This window comes from Erythrolamprus reginae, chromosome 7 (genome assembly GCF_031021105.1).
Source record: "Erythrolamprus reginae isolate rEryReg1 chromosome 7, rEryReg1.hap1, whole genome shotgun sequence".
Lineage (NCBI taxonomy): Eukaryota > Metazoa > Chordata > Lepidosauria > Squamata > Dipsadidae > Erythrolamprus > Erythrolamprus reginae.
Window position 1 is genome coordinate 62,640,483 of NC_091956.1, and position 14,866 is coordinate 62,655,348.

The following is a 14,866-nucleotide window of genomic DNA, read 5'->3' on the forward strand; positions in this document are numbered from 1 at the left end:
ACTTCAATTAACCTCCATATATAAAAAGTAAATCTCATTGTGCAAGTCCATATATATATATCTTCAGCATTGGTTGCCAATTGGTTTACGAACACAATTCAAAGTGTTGGGTATGACCTATAAAGCCCTACATGCCATTGGACCAGATTACTAGTGGGACCGCCTCCTGCCACATGAGTGCCAGCAACTGGTTAAGTCCCAGAGAGTCTGCTTTCTCCAGGTCCCGTCAACTAGACAATGTCACTTGGCAGGACTTAGAGGAAGAGCCTTCTCTCTGGAATCAGCTCCCCCCAGAGATTTGCACTTTCCCCACCCCACTCCGCAAGAGTCTGAAGAGTCATCTATGTCTCCAGGCTTGGACCCATTAGACTCTAGTCACCTGGCTGGTGAATGTAATATATGTCTGTTGTTTGAATGGGAATAATTGACTTTTAATGTTACTGGGGGTTTTAGATTAACTAGTCTAAATTAAATGGATTTGGGATATTTGTGTTGTTTTCGTCTATATGTTGTAAGCCGCCCTGAGTCCTCGGAGAGAGGTGGCATATAAATCCAATTTTATACATACACACACACACACACGTACACACACACACAATATATATATTTTTGCTGAATTGAAAATGAAGGGAGACTAGTATAGATCTATTTTGAGGTTATTTCCTCTCATCAGCTAGCAATACCCTTACTGGGATTTGATCCTGCAGTCTCTGCCTTGTAAGGCAGAGAATTAACCTCCCAGGAGTACACAAAGTTGGCTCTTCTGTGACTTGTGGTCTTTAAGTCTCAGAATTCCTGAGCTGCTCCATATGACATAGAGGAGCCACCTTTGGCTACCCCTGCTTCTAGGCCACAGGATCTCATCCTCAACAGAAAAAACATACACACAATACAGTACACACACACACACACACACACGTACACATTTTCTGTCAAGTCACCCAGTATTTCCAAATATGGGACGGAGCCTACTATATGTATACACCAACACACAATTCAGGTTTATTGGTCAATTCTGATTTGCCATCTGCAAAATTTGCTATAAATCCGTTACCTGATATTTCAAACAGGTAATTTCACTACTTTCGCTAATTCTTGCTAAGGAATCCATGCATAAATTAATCAAGGAAAAAGAGAAGATGGCTTTATTGTATGGCCTGTCACACAGTCAGCCAGATGTTTGTACTGGATTTTCCATTTTGTCTGCCTATTGAGATCTTCCGAAGGACCTTGGATAGGCCAATGTGGATATTTGATGGCGTTATCGATATTGTTGCAGGATGCAACTTTTCCGAATAAAGCCATCTTTTGCAGTTGATTTTGTTAATGCTGATGGTGGTCAAGTGCTCCAGTTGTTTTGGAATTGTGCCCAGAAATCCTTTTACTATTGGTACTAAAAAAAGAAAGTCAGGCTTTCTCTGTCCAGTCATGTCTGAATGTAGGGTGCAGAGCTCACCTCCGTTTCTTGGCTGAGCATTGTCCAAATACATTTTCCAAAGAAGCATGGTAGCTATTCTACTCACATCTGCATGCTTATGAACATTGGCATGCTCCAGGGCGGCTGGAGCTGAGGGAGGTATGGAAACTCATCCTGTTGCTCTCAAGTCTTAAACCCAGGCTGTCAGCTTTGCAGCTGACAAGCTCAGCGTTTTTAAACACTGAGCCATCACATCCCCTGTTGGTAATACTTTTGTTTTATTTTGCCACAGTTGTTCTGTTTCTATTTTCAGGTCTTTAAACTTTGTTATGCTCTCCAGTTCTTTCTCTTCTGTTCTGCTATCTCTAGGTACTGCCGTGTCCATTATTCAGATATTGTCTTTCTTATCGACAAGTTAAGTCTGGGGGCCTATGAGATAGCTGCCTATCTATTTGAATTCTAAAGTACAACAATTTAGCTTCTTAATTTTCTAATACAGTGGTACCTCGTGATACGAACATCTCGAGATACGAACCCGGGGTTCGGAAATTTTTTGCCTCTTGTTACAAACTTTTTCCGGCTTACGAACCCACCGAAGATCGCAAAATGGCGCTCCGCCGGGCGCCGCCGCCCGGCTGTCACCTTTTAAAACAGCCTGGGGGCTTCTCGCCGTTCTCCCGAATGCCGAACCCAGAAGTTCGGCAAAAGTTCGGGTTCGGGTTCCGGAGGCCGCCGAGAAGCGCCCGGCTGTTTCAGAAAGTTGCAGCCAGGCAGCGCCGCCCGGCGGAGCGCCGTTTTTACAATCAGCAGCGGCGTTTTTGGCCGATCTGGAGGCTGAAACGGAGGTGGGGAATCCCAATAGGGAATTCCATGGGTGGAGCTTTTACGTCACGAAGACGTCCTTCCTGGTTGGCCGAAACGTGGCCAAAACTTTTCGCCTTACGAACCACCTTTCGGAACCAATTAAGTTCGTAAGACGAGGTATTACTGTACTTTTGGCTATTTTCTGGTCCCACCAATTCTTAGCTAATGGTGTTTCTCACAGATAGTTCAATGCATTGTTGTTGCTTTGATATTCTATTGTTTGTGCCAACTTCAGCAGGCAACTAAGTGGCCCACTTCAGTTTCTTTGCAGAAGTGGCATTTGCAGTGTATTACTCTCTTGTCAATTCTGTCTTTGTATGCATTTGTTTTTAAAGCTTAGTCTTATGCACTCAGAATTAGCTCTTCTGCCCTTGCTTCAATTTTCTTGCTCTTAGCTATTGCCACTTCTTTTTGTTGCCTGCTTTGACTGTTTTTTTTTTTAATGTTCTAGTTCTGTAATGCCTTGCCATATTTCTGGTCTTCATTTGGCCTTTCTTTGTAAGGCAGTTTGGTCTCTAGTATTCAGTAAGGCATAACAATATACAGTGGTACCTCGGTTCTCGACCACAATTCGTTCCAGAAGTGTGGTCGAGAACCGATTTGGTTGAGTACCGAATTAATTTATCCCATAGGAAATAATGGAAATGGGTTTAATTTCCTTTATTTCCTATGGGATAAAGATCTGAGGTCTAAGCACTCCAAGCTGTAGGAAGGGCGGGGGCAGCTGCAATACTGGCAGTTTCGAGGGGGGGGGGCTCCTTTCCTCAGTGGTTCGTCTTCTTCCCTTTAAGCAGCTACACCAACTTTCTCCTTCCCGACGGCGGCAGAGGTTTTCCTTCGAGCAGCAGCAGCGCCGGGAACGTCACATGAGAAAGGGAAGCCGCTGATGCTCCCAGCGCTGCTGCTGCTTGAAGGAAAGCCACTGCCGCCGTCGGGAAGGAGAAAGTTGATGTAGCTGCTTAAAGGGAAGACGAACCACTGAGGAAAGGAGCCCCCCCGAAACTGCCGGTATTGCAGCCGCCCCCACCCTTCCTACAGCTTGGAGCGCTTAGACTAGAGACTGGGAGGCTGTTTAGTGGATGGGCTTGTCGGATTCCGACTCCTATTCCGTCCCACCCCGTCCCCTCAGATCTTGTAGCATTTCGGATAATAAACAAATTTTCTGTGGCTGTTCGGTATCTGAATTTTTGTTCAGATACTGAAGCAAATTTTTGCCGAAAATTTTGTTCGGTATCCGAAATGTACGAGAACCAAAGCGTTCGAGTACCGAGGTACCACGGTATTAGCTTCAATAAAATACAGCACCTTTTCTTTCTTTCAACCATCTAATGTACTTGCAACAAACATTCCATGCCTATGTATTTTCCTTGGTAAGTTTATCAGTATTGTGGCGTGGATGAAGACTATGATTCATTGTCATTAATTTTTTTGGCTCTTCCTATCCAGGTCATTTAGTTCTGGTTGAGTCTAGTTCGCTATTCCAGTTGGGTATCTTTTTGGCTGGGTATTAATTACCATGATGGTATTTCCTCCACTGAGTTTGGACTTTAAGATCTTCATTCTCAAGGTGTATTTGTTTCTAACATTTTCATTGACTTCTGTGAGCTTGATGTTATTGCTTGAAAGAAATATTTTCAGTTTTATTAACCAATGAACAAATGCATTGTGGGGGAGATATCTGTTTTATAGCTAGTCTTTGACTTATGATCACAATTGAGCCCAAAATTTCTGTTGCTGAGCAAGACTCTTGTTAGTGAGTTTGGCCCCATTTGTCAATCTTTCCACAATTGTTAAGAGGATCACTGCGGTGGTTAGGTTAATTACATAGTTGTTAAGTAAATCTGGCTTCCCCGTTTATTTATTTATTTGATTTGATTTGATTTGTATGCCGCCCCTCTCCGTAGACTAGATTTGCTTGTCAGACGGTCACAAAAGGTGATGACATGATCCTGCGATACGGCAACCATCATAAATATGAACAAGTTGTCAAGCATTTAGACTTTGATCATATGACCATATGGGGGCAATTCTAATCTCAGGGGGGAGTTGGTTCCAGAGGGCCGGGGCCGCCACAGAGAAGGCTCTTCCCCTGGGTCCTGCCAAGCGACATTGTTTAGTTGACAGGACCCGGAGAAGACCCACTCTGTGGGACCTAACTGGTTGCTGGGATTCGTGCAGCAGAAGGCGGTCCCTGAGATAATGGTTTATGGTATATAAAGCACTTCTGGCAATTGTAAAAACATTGTGCTGGTCTTCCCTCAGGTCAGTTGAACATATTTTGGGCATGGGCCAACTTATTCATATTTTTTACCATGTGATGCCATGCCCGACACAACCATGTGATGGCCATTTGTGGTCTTTTCTGTCTGCTTCCTCAGAAAGTCATGGAAAGCCAGCAAAACGCATAGAGAATGGAGGAGATCTGAAATCTTTTATTAGGTTGTAGGAATTCATGAAGCTTAATTAATTTAATTTTTAATTTAATTACAGTCACGTTTTAGGCGGTTCACTTAGAGTTTGTATCTGTTGTGTCCTCGTGTATTGTAGTGGTTGAAGCTGAAGTAGTTGTTGACTGAAAGGACATAGCAGATGATTTTATGAGCTGTGCTTAGATTGTGTCGAAGGCGAAACTTTCTAAACCTAGGATTTCAAATCTAGTTGCATCAAGTATTCTGTGGCGAGTAGAGGAGTGCAGGGCTATTCTCGTAAAGTATATCTGGACATTTTCTAATGTATTATGTCCGAAATGCGGTGTGGGTTCCAGAGAGATTATTATTATTGTTGTTGTTGTTGTTATTATTATTATTATTATTATTAATTGGATTTGTATGCCGCCCCTGTCCGCGGACTCAGGGCGGCTAACAACAGTGGTAAAAACAGCATGTGACAATCCAATAGTAAAACAGCTAAAAACCCTTGTTATAAAAACCGATCATACATACAAACATACCATGCATAAATTGTAGAAGCGTAGGGGGAAAGAATATCTCAGTTCCCCCATGCCTGACGACAAAGGTGGGTTTTAAGGAGCTTACGAAAGGCAAGGAGGGTGGGGGCTATTCTAATCTCTGGGGGGGAGTTGGTTCCAGAGGGTCGGGGCCACCACAGAGAAGGCTCTTCCCCTGGGTCCCGCCAAACGACATTGACGGGACCCGGAGAAGGCCCACTCTGTGGGACCTAACTGGCCGCTGGGATGAGGAATGGTCTGGCGAAAATTTTGTATGCTCTGGTTAGTAGTGTGTTAGTGTGACTTCAGCTTCATTCCTGCAGTTCTACAGAAAATTTTTCCTCTGTGTATTTAAGGAAAGGGATGTCCTTCAGTGGGAATATTTAAGACAAAAGGGGCTGCCTACAGAGAAAATTTGGGGTCCTTGCAGAATTGAAACCCTCTAGCAGGTAGTCCTTTCACTTCCTGCCAGAAACATTTCAGTTTCACACACAGCTGAAATATTCTTATTATTAAGCTCTTTCGCTTAATAATGGGGAGATTACTTAATAATTGTAATTGTAATTGCTGGGATTATGTTTGGTGAGTGAAGAATTTTTATGGCATCTGCTTTGCTCAATGACTGAGATTCCAGTTATAATTGTGGTTATAAATCCAGGGCAACCTGTATGTATGGTTGATAGGTGCTTCAAATAGATACCCTATGGTTCTGGAATCTAGACTGTGAAAAAAATCTTTTATTTTTAGTTCTAATGTCATTAGTGTTTTTGGTTTCTGTAGCTACTCCAACTTTGTAGAGGGCAATGTATTGACATGTCCAAGTGTTACAAAGCCCCAGTATGAATGTTTGTAATTTTGCCTTTTTTCAGTAAACTGCTAGATTTAGAACTTAATTAACTGTGAATAAGAGGTGTAAGAAAAGAAAAATTATTTATAATGTTATCTATACAAAAGATAATAATAATAATAACAACAGAGTTGGAAGGGACTTTCGAGGTCTTCTAGTCCAACCCCTGCTTGGGCAGGAAACCCTACACTACTTCAGACAGATATTTATCCAATATCTGCTAAAAAGACTCCAGTGTTGGGGCATTCACAACTTCTGGAGGCAAGCTGCTCCACTGCTTAACTATTCTGTGAGGAAATTTCTCCTTAGTTCTAAGTTACTTCTCTCCTTGTTTAGTTTCCTCTCATTGCTTCTTGTTCTACCCTCAGGTGCTTTGGAGAATAGGTTGACTCCTTCTTTGTGGCAACCCCTGATATATTGGAACACTGCTATCATGTCCCCCCGGTCCTTCTTTTCATTAAAACTAGCCATGCCCAGTTCCTGCAACCGTTCTTCATATGTTTTAGCCTCCAATCTCCTAATCACCTTTGTTGCTCCTCTCTGCACTTTTTCTAGTGCATTTCTCCAATTATTTGCTATTTCTATGGGTCAGGCACACATGCACACAGCAAATAATGTATGTCATCTTTACTGTTTGCTGTTTGGCAAATGGCTGGGAGGAAAAGGCCTTTTTTCCTTGTTTTCCTCCCCCAACACTAAAGTGTGTCTTATACTCCAGTGCGTCTTACTGAAAAATACAGTACAGTGTTCCCTCGATTTTCGCGGGTTCGAACTTCGCGAATAGCCTATACCACGGTTTTTCAAAAATCATTAATTAAAAAATACTTTGCGGTTTTTTTCCTATACAGTGATCCCCCGGTTATTGCGTCCCCGACCATTGCGAACAGGGTAATTTGCGATTTTTCAACCCGGAAGTCAAAACACCATCTGCGCATGCGTGCCCTTTTTTCTATGGGCACGCATGCGTAGATGGCGCCCGGCAGATCAGCTGCTGGGCGGCTTCCCTGGGTCTTCCCCCTCTTGCTGGCGGGAGGGCGAGCAGCGGGCATCAGCAAGGAGTTTCCCCACCGCCCACGCAAACTCCTCGCTGCCGCCTGCCCTTCGCCCGCCCACACCGTTCATTCTTGCCGCTTTGGAGCTGAGTCCTGAAGCGAATTCGCTTCAGGACTCAGCTCCAAAGCGGCGAGAGCGAGCGCGGACAAGCCGTTCGCTGGCGCTAGCTCTCGCCGCTTTGGAGCTGAGTCCTGAAGCGAATTCGCTTCAGGACTCAGCTCCAAAGCGGCGAGAGCGAGCACGGACAAGCCGTTCGCTGGCGCTAGCTCTCGCCGCTTTGGAGCTGAGTCCTGAAGCGAATTCGCTTCAGGACTCAGCTCCAAAGCGGCGAGAGCGAGCACCAGCGAACGGCTTGTCCGCCGCCTGCCTGCCCGCTAGCGAGGAGCCGAAGATTGGGGGCGGCGCGGCTGTTTTAAAACGTCGCCACCGGCATGGGGGGCTTGCCAGCACCCCCCGGCCCCCCAACCCGGGTTTGGGGGGCTGCTAGGAAGCCCCCCATGCCGGCGGCGACGTTTTAAAACAGCCGCGCCGCCCCCAATCTTCGGCTCCTCGCTAGCACTGCGGAAGTTAAAAACACCATCTGCACATGCGCAGATGGTGTTTTTACTTCCGCAGCGCTACTTAGCGAAAACCCGCTCGTTGCGGGGGGTCCTGGAACGGAACCCTCGCAACGAGCGGGGGATCACTGTACCACAGTTTTTCCCATCCAATGATGTCATATGTCATTGCCAAACTAATAATTTTTGCAAATAAATAACAAAAAAAATAATTATTGTTAATAAATAATTATGTTTATAAATATCAGGATCACTAAGTGTCTTATTCAATGGTGAGTACCAGTAATCATGGTGAGTAAATGGTTGTTAAGGGAATGAGAAATTGTAATTTAGGGGGTTAACTGTTAAGGGATGGCTTGTGATACTGTTCATAGTCAAAAATGGTGTATTTACTTCCGCATCTCTACTTCGCGGAAATTTGACTTTCGCGGGCGGTCTCGGAACGCATCCCCTGCGGAAATCGAGGGAACACTGTAATTGTCATTTCCATAGACATATCTAAGTTAATGCCAAAATCAACATTGTAATTTGAGGAAAATGAATGTTTGTAGAATTTTCATCCCCCCCCCCCCCAAAAAAAAAGAAAAGAAACCAGAGCTGTAATTTTGACAGGATCATCCAACAGTACACAAGTCCATTATGATGAAAATATGAAAAACAAACTCTTGCTGAAATTTGGTTTAAATATCTTGTATGGATTTGGAGCATGTACATTCTCAGCTATCTTTCTTTCTGTTTTCTAGGCGTATCCACCTGGTCCCAGCATTCTAGATCTCAGCCTCAGAGGAGTTCATGCTCTAAGAGTAAAGACCGCAAACCATCAGAGGTATTACTTTGATATCTAGCATGGCATCTTGCTAAAATACAGATTTATCTTTTTTCCTAATACTTCTTTTTCTTTCCTTTTCCGCTCCATCTCAGCTGGCACCCAGCAACTTTTCTTCTGGCCAGGAGATCAGGGAGCTCAGCTGCTGCCACAGTCCCTGCCAGCATCAAGTTAGTTATTTAGCCATGAATATTGGATTGGTTTAGCACCAATCCAATTTTCTTTTCTTTTCTTTTTTTCTCTTTCTCTTTTCTTTTTTTCTCTCCTTTTTTTTTACTTCTTTTCTTTTCTCCCCCCTTCCCCGATTTGTTGGTAAAGATGGAAATGTTATACAGCAGTGTTTTCTGTATGTTGTTAATCATTACGGCAGATTGATAAATAAGAACTTTTGCTTAGCGAAGTGAAACTAGATGCATTTGTCTTGTTAAATGTTTCTTATGCTGTTTTTTTCCTGCAGAAAAGCAGGAAATTGTTTTACCCTTTCACAGTGGATTTGGCAAGATGTAAACGGGTATAAGAATTACAAATTGTCACGTTCCTTGAGTATCAGAGTAGAAAATATGAATATTTACTTAGTTGGATATTTCTGAAATAAATTATGTTTTGGGTCTTGACATCCACCCCGTTTACTTTTATTCTGTATTACTTATATAAAGGTCATTGTTGCCATTATAGGTTGTGGCAGGTGGTTATTTATCAAAACAGATTGGACATTATTTATTGATGGAGTGTTTACGCTGAAAAAAGAGCTATCATAAGAATAGAATTGTTGTAGTGTATTCTTATAATACCGACTAGAGTTTTCCCTTTTCTTTTTATTATGTACATGCATGTGTTCTCTATGATTTATATTGAGCCTTGTTTCAGCGGATTAACTGCAAATCTTACTTGCAAAATTCTCTATATTTAATTAATCAGTGTGTTTTATCTTGTTCTTCAGCTGAAAAGAGTCCCAAAGAGCACCATAAGATTAACAGCAAACTATGCTGTCATCTTTAAAAGATGCAGTGTGAAAGAGAAAAAAAAAGTGATGAAAATAGAAAAGAAAAAACAAGCTTATTAGGCATACGTTCTTAAAAGTGATAGATGAAGAGTTGTGTACCATTCACTGTTTAGATACAGTGGTACCTCTACTTACGAACTTAATTCGTTCCGCGACCAGGTTCTTAAGTAGAAAAGTTTATAAGAAGAAACAATTTTCCCCATAGGAATCAATGTAAAAGCAAATAATGTGTGCAATTGGGGAAACCACGGGGAGGGTGGTTCCTGTTTCCTCCCAGGAGATTCCTAGAGAGGCCCCATGGAGGCTTCTCCCCGCCTTTTCCGGCCCTGTTTCCTCCCAGGAGATTCCTAGAGAGGTCCCACAGAGGCTTCTCCCCCCTTTTCTTACCCTGTTTCCTCCCAGGAGAGAGGCCCCATGGAGGCTTCTCCCTGCCATTTCCAGTTACAGTTTTGGAGGCTCAAGTTTTTTAAGTGGAAAATTGTTCTTGAGAAGAGACAAAAAAAATCTTGAACACCAGGTTCTTATCTAGAAAAGTTCGTAAGTAGAGGCGTTCTTAGGTAGAGGTACCAATGTATAGTAATTTTACTTTCAGGATTCCAAATAAAATCCAAAACTAAATCAGAGTCCAAGGCAAATATTCCTCATAGCTCCAATTTATTAACAGAGCCATGTTGGCACATCTGGGAGAAACCAGAATCTGAAGTCCCAGGGGTTTCTCCATCCAGTTGAAAATTCAATCCCTTGTCCCCTCACCCCCAAGTCCATCACGTTGACCAATCTTCATCTGCCAACTTGGCAGCACCCCCCATCTCTTTCCATGCAGATGCAGAAGTGCAAAAACAAAGGATGACCTGGACAATCCAGAAGGAATTTGTTATAGCTACATGCAGACATCCCTCATGCAATAACCCCTCCCAAATCCCCATAGCAAAGAATACATTTAAAAATAGCATAAAGTGTGGCAGGCCAAAGTTCCCAACTAAAATGGTTTCAGCCTGACATTTACTTATTGTATCTGCCTGATGGTCTCTAGACATGCTGATTGCATCTGCAGAACAGCAGGAGTAGTAGTCAGACTGTTGATTCTTGGAAATTATATCCTTGATGTTCCATTAAATTCTCTTTTTGTCTTGTAGCCAACTCTTTAGAGTGTTCAGGTGTAGAAATAGTCACAGTGTTGTGTTTTCCCCTGAGCTAGCCAAAATCAATACATACAGAAAAGTCCTGAATGTTTGGCATATACAGTGATACCTTGTCTTACAAACTTAATTGGTTCTGGGACGAGGTTCTTAAGGTGAAAAGTTTGTAAGACGAAACAATTTTTCCCATAGGAATCAATGGAAAAGCGATTAATGTGTGCAAGGCCAAAATTCACCCCTTTTGCCAGCCGAAGCGCCCGTTTTTGCGCTACTGGGATTCTCCCTATGCTCTCCTCCATGGGAAACCCCACCTCTGGACTTCTGTGTTTTTGCGATGCTGCAGGGGAATCCCAGAAGGGGAATCCCAGCAGCGCAAAAACGAGCACTTCGCTGGTAACGGAAGTCTGGAGGTGGGGTTTCCCAGCGAAGGGAGCATCAGTGAAATTGCAGCATCGCAAAAACACTGAAGTCCTAGAAACCGCACCTCCGGACCTCTGTGTTTTTGCGATGCTGCAATTTCGCTGAGGCTCCCCTCACTGGGAAACCCCACCTCCGGACTTCCGTTGCCAGCGAAGCGCCCGTTTTTGCGCTGCTGGGATTCCCCTGCAGCATCACAAAAACATGGAAGTCCGGAGGTGGGGTTTCCCATGGAGGGGAGCCTCAGGGGAATCCCAGCAGTGCAAAAATGGGTGCTTTGCTGGCAACGGAAGTCCAGAGGCGGGGCATCCCAGAGGTGGCGGTGGGTTTGTAAGGTGAAAATAGTTTGTAAGGAGAGGCAAAAAACCCTTAAACCCCGGGTTTGTATCTCGAAAAGTTTGTATGACGAGGCGTTTGTAAGACGAGGTATCACTGTACTTCTGTCTGGATGTCTTTTTGTTCACTATGTATGCACATATATACATATTCATACTGTACACATACACACACACACATGCACACAGAAATACACACAACATTCACACACATATACTCTTTATTTTCAGATTACAAGGATGGTTTTTAGGCAGTATTCCCTACTGCACCTTAGAGGAGGAGCTACCCTACCATGTTTTCCTGAAAATAAGACCCTGTCATATTTTTTTTGACCCCCAAAATATGGCTTCAGCTTTATCGGGGGTTGTCTTATTATTTTCAGGATGCAGGAGATGGGCTGGGCTGCGAGATGCATCTTACCGTAGTCTGACATCTCTGTAGTGTTTCGCAGCTGGTCTGTGCAGGAAACACCTTGCAAAGTACAGAAAAACGTATTGCTGAGAGTTGTTAATTGTTAATTCCTTGCATGAAGTTTTTCTGTACTTTGCAAGATGTTTCCCTGCACAGGCTGGCTGAGAGATGTCACGGAGCTGCCAGACTCAGGTAAGATGCGTGTCTCGGGGCAGTGCAGGGCATCGGGCAGGCCTGGCATCTTATTGGAGTGTGGCAGCTTTCGTGTCTCTCCACGTCGCACTGGCAGATGGGGGAGTCGGGGCTCTCCCTCCCCTCCTGCTGCAATGGCTCTGGAGCCTCGATCCCTGCCTCGCCTCTTCGCAGGTAGGAGTGCGTTTCAAAATGCCGCTGGAAGCAGAGCCCAGAGGAGCCGAACCAATCCTGCAGAGTGTGCGCATCTTGTGTCGGTGCCTGTGTGCACCTGCCTCTTCCTTGCTCTCTCTTCTGGCCAAATGAGTCCCCACCGCAAAAAGAGCGGCTTCCATCCGGGGGAGAGAGAGAGAAAGCAAGCGATAACTGGTGTGTGCAGGTACAGACACAAGATATGCACACCCCACTGGACTGGTTCTGCTCCTGTGGGCTCTGTTTTGAAGCATGCTCTTGCCTGCGAGTTGGAGGAGGCAAGGCGGAGATCAAGGCTCTGGAGCCATGGTGGCGGGAAAAGGGAGAGCCCCGGTCCCCCATCTGCCAGTGCGGTGTGGAGACGCAAAATTGACCTTCCATCTGCCTCCCTGCATCTCTGGCTCAGCAGGCAACTCTCGATGGGCTACCGCACGAATCCCAGTGACCGATAAGGTCCCACAGAGTTGGCCTTCTCCGGGTCCCGTCGACTAAACAATGTCGTTTGACAGGCCCCAGGGGAAGAGCCTTCTCTGTGGCGGCCCCGGCCCTCTGGAACCAACTCCCCCCGGAGATTAGAATTGCCCCCACCCTCCCTGTCTTTCGTAAACTACTCAAGACTCATTTATACCGCCAGGCATGGGGGAGTTGAGATATTCCTTCCCCCTAGGCCATTACAAGTTATGCATGGTATGTCTGTGTGTATGTTTGGTTTTATAATAAGGGTTTTTAGTTGTTTTATTATTGGATTGTCACATGCTGTTTTTATCATTGTTGTTAGCCGCCCCGAGTCTACGGAGAGGGGCGGCATACAAATCCAATAAATTATTATTATTATTATTATTATTATTATTATTATTATTATTATTATTATTATTATTATTATGGAGCCCTCCTGCCACCTCTGCTCTTTCTTGCCACCAATCACCATACTATTGGTCATGAATTAAATTGTGACTGAGTTGCTGCTGCCTTCTTTCTGAGCAAAAGATGGGGGCTTGGAACAAACGTGTGCCCCACACACTGGGGGCAGCCACCAGGCGAGTGAGCGGTTATATAGCAGGCTCGGTTTGTGTGCTAGAGGCATGTGCCCCCCTTTCCCCTGGAAAGTAGTGGGGGTGGGTGGGTTATTTTGGGGGGAGGGGCTTATTTCAACCCATACCCTTAAAAGCCCTATTGAGATTAATAACAGGACATGTCCTATTTTCAGGGAAACATGGTATCTAATTGGTGCTGTGTGAAAGGTTTTTTCCTGCCTCTGTCCATCCTTCAAATTTGTGGCTGATGGGAAAAGTGGAATCTTAAACCCGTCTTTCCCAGTCTGAGACCCTCAGAATTTATAGCCAGTTCTTGAAGTTGCAGTCCAGAAATTAAATTCCAGAATGGAATTATTATTGTGATTATTATTATTATTCAATTCTGATGCCACCTAACTCCAGTCCACTCTGGATAGCCTTGCAGATTCGAGTCTACAGAGAGGGACAGCATACAAATTTAATAAATAATAATAATAATAATAATAATAATAATAATAATAATAATAATAATAATAATAATAATAATAATTCAATTGCAGTGACTTCTGGGAGGCACCAAGTTGGACAAATCAATCTTACATAACTTAGACATTCCTGTTCTGATGTAATGCTTTTATTCTGGATGAAACCTGACCAGTAATATCTTTATTTATAATCTTGGTGTTAATCCAGATGAATTAATTAAGCAATCTGTAAATAAAATGTGCATAATGTTTGTAAATGAAAGAGGAATGATTCAGATCATTCGGAGTTGCAAGATGGATTAATTTATGAGGCAGGATGTGTGAAACATATTTACATTACTACCGGCAGTGTTTGTAAAATGTGTAGAATCATTTTCAAAGCATTTGTTTTGAATCTGTCAGCTAAAGCATTGAGATTCATTCCATGATATGCGATTTCAGTTATTTCAGCCAGATAAGCAGTGTTTTGCTGCTCTTGTCGCTTTTAAGTAGAGCTTTTAAGTAGAGCTCAGTTCTTATACTTGATGTGTAAGTGATCCTTGCTGTCATTGCATGAACTGATCTAGTTTCCCTACAGCAAATTTATTTCATATCTGTTTCACCCTGTCCCAGCATAATTTAAAACTCTTAGTGAATATCTCTACGTGACCCATGGCATTCAGCAGATAGTTCATTCACAGGTTGTATTACTTTGTAATATTTTGCAGTTAGGATTATGTAGGGAGAAGCATTTATAGTCTTTGTAATGCTTGAATAGATAAGAGATAATAAATTAGATTGACAGAAACATGGAAGTAGTCTTTGACTTACAGCCAGGAGGTAGCACATCATAAGTGATGCAGTTGTGAAGTGTGATATCACTTGACCACATCGCTTTGCAATGGCATGCCACTTTGCCATTGTTAATCTAATTTTACTAGTCTTTAACTGAGGATTCACATTAATCCAAGCCCCAGTAAATTAAGGAACTGCCTTGCCTTCCAGTCCCCCCAACTGCCTATTCTACACCACCACCACCCATTTTCTTCCATTTTGTTTGCCCTGCACCCTGCTTTGGGGTAGCAAGCAGCCCTAGAATCACATTGCTCTGGGGCTGCTTGCCACACTGTTACTCAAAGGTTTGATACGCCATGGTTCTGGGGCTGTAAGAAGCCCCTGAACCACAGT

At 43.6% G+C, this 14,866-nt stretch overlaps 1 protein-coding gene across 1 annotated transcript in view; it reads left to right on the forward strand.

Moving 5' to 3' along the window:
* Positions 1 to 14,866, forward strand: part of JADE1 (jade family PHD finger 1) — a 76,719-nt gene that overhangs the window by 27,877 nt on the left and 33,976 nt on the right. Inside the window, exons 3-4 of the mRNA XM_070758151.1 lie at positions 8,429 to 8,511; positions 8,969 to 9,022. Coding sequence (XP_070614252.1) covers positions 8,429 to 8,511; positions 8,969 to 9,022 — 137 coding nt within the window. The remainder of the gene's footprint in view (positions 1 to 8,428; positions 8,512 to 8,968; positions 9,023 to 14,866) is intronic.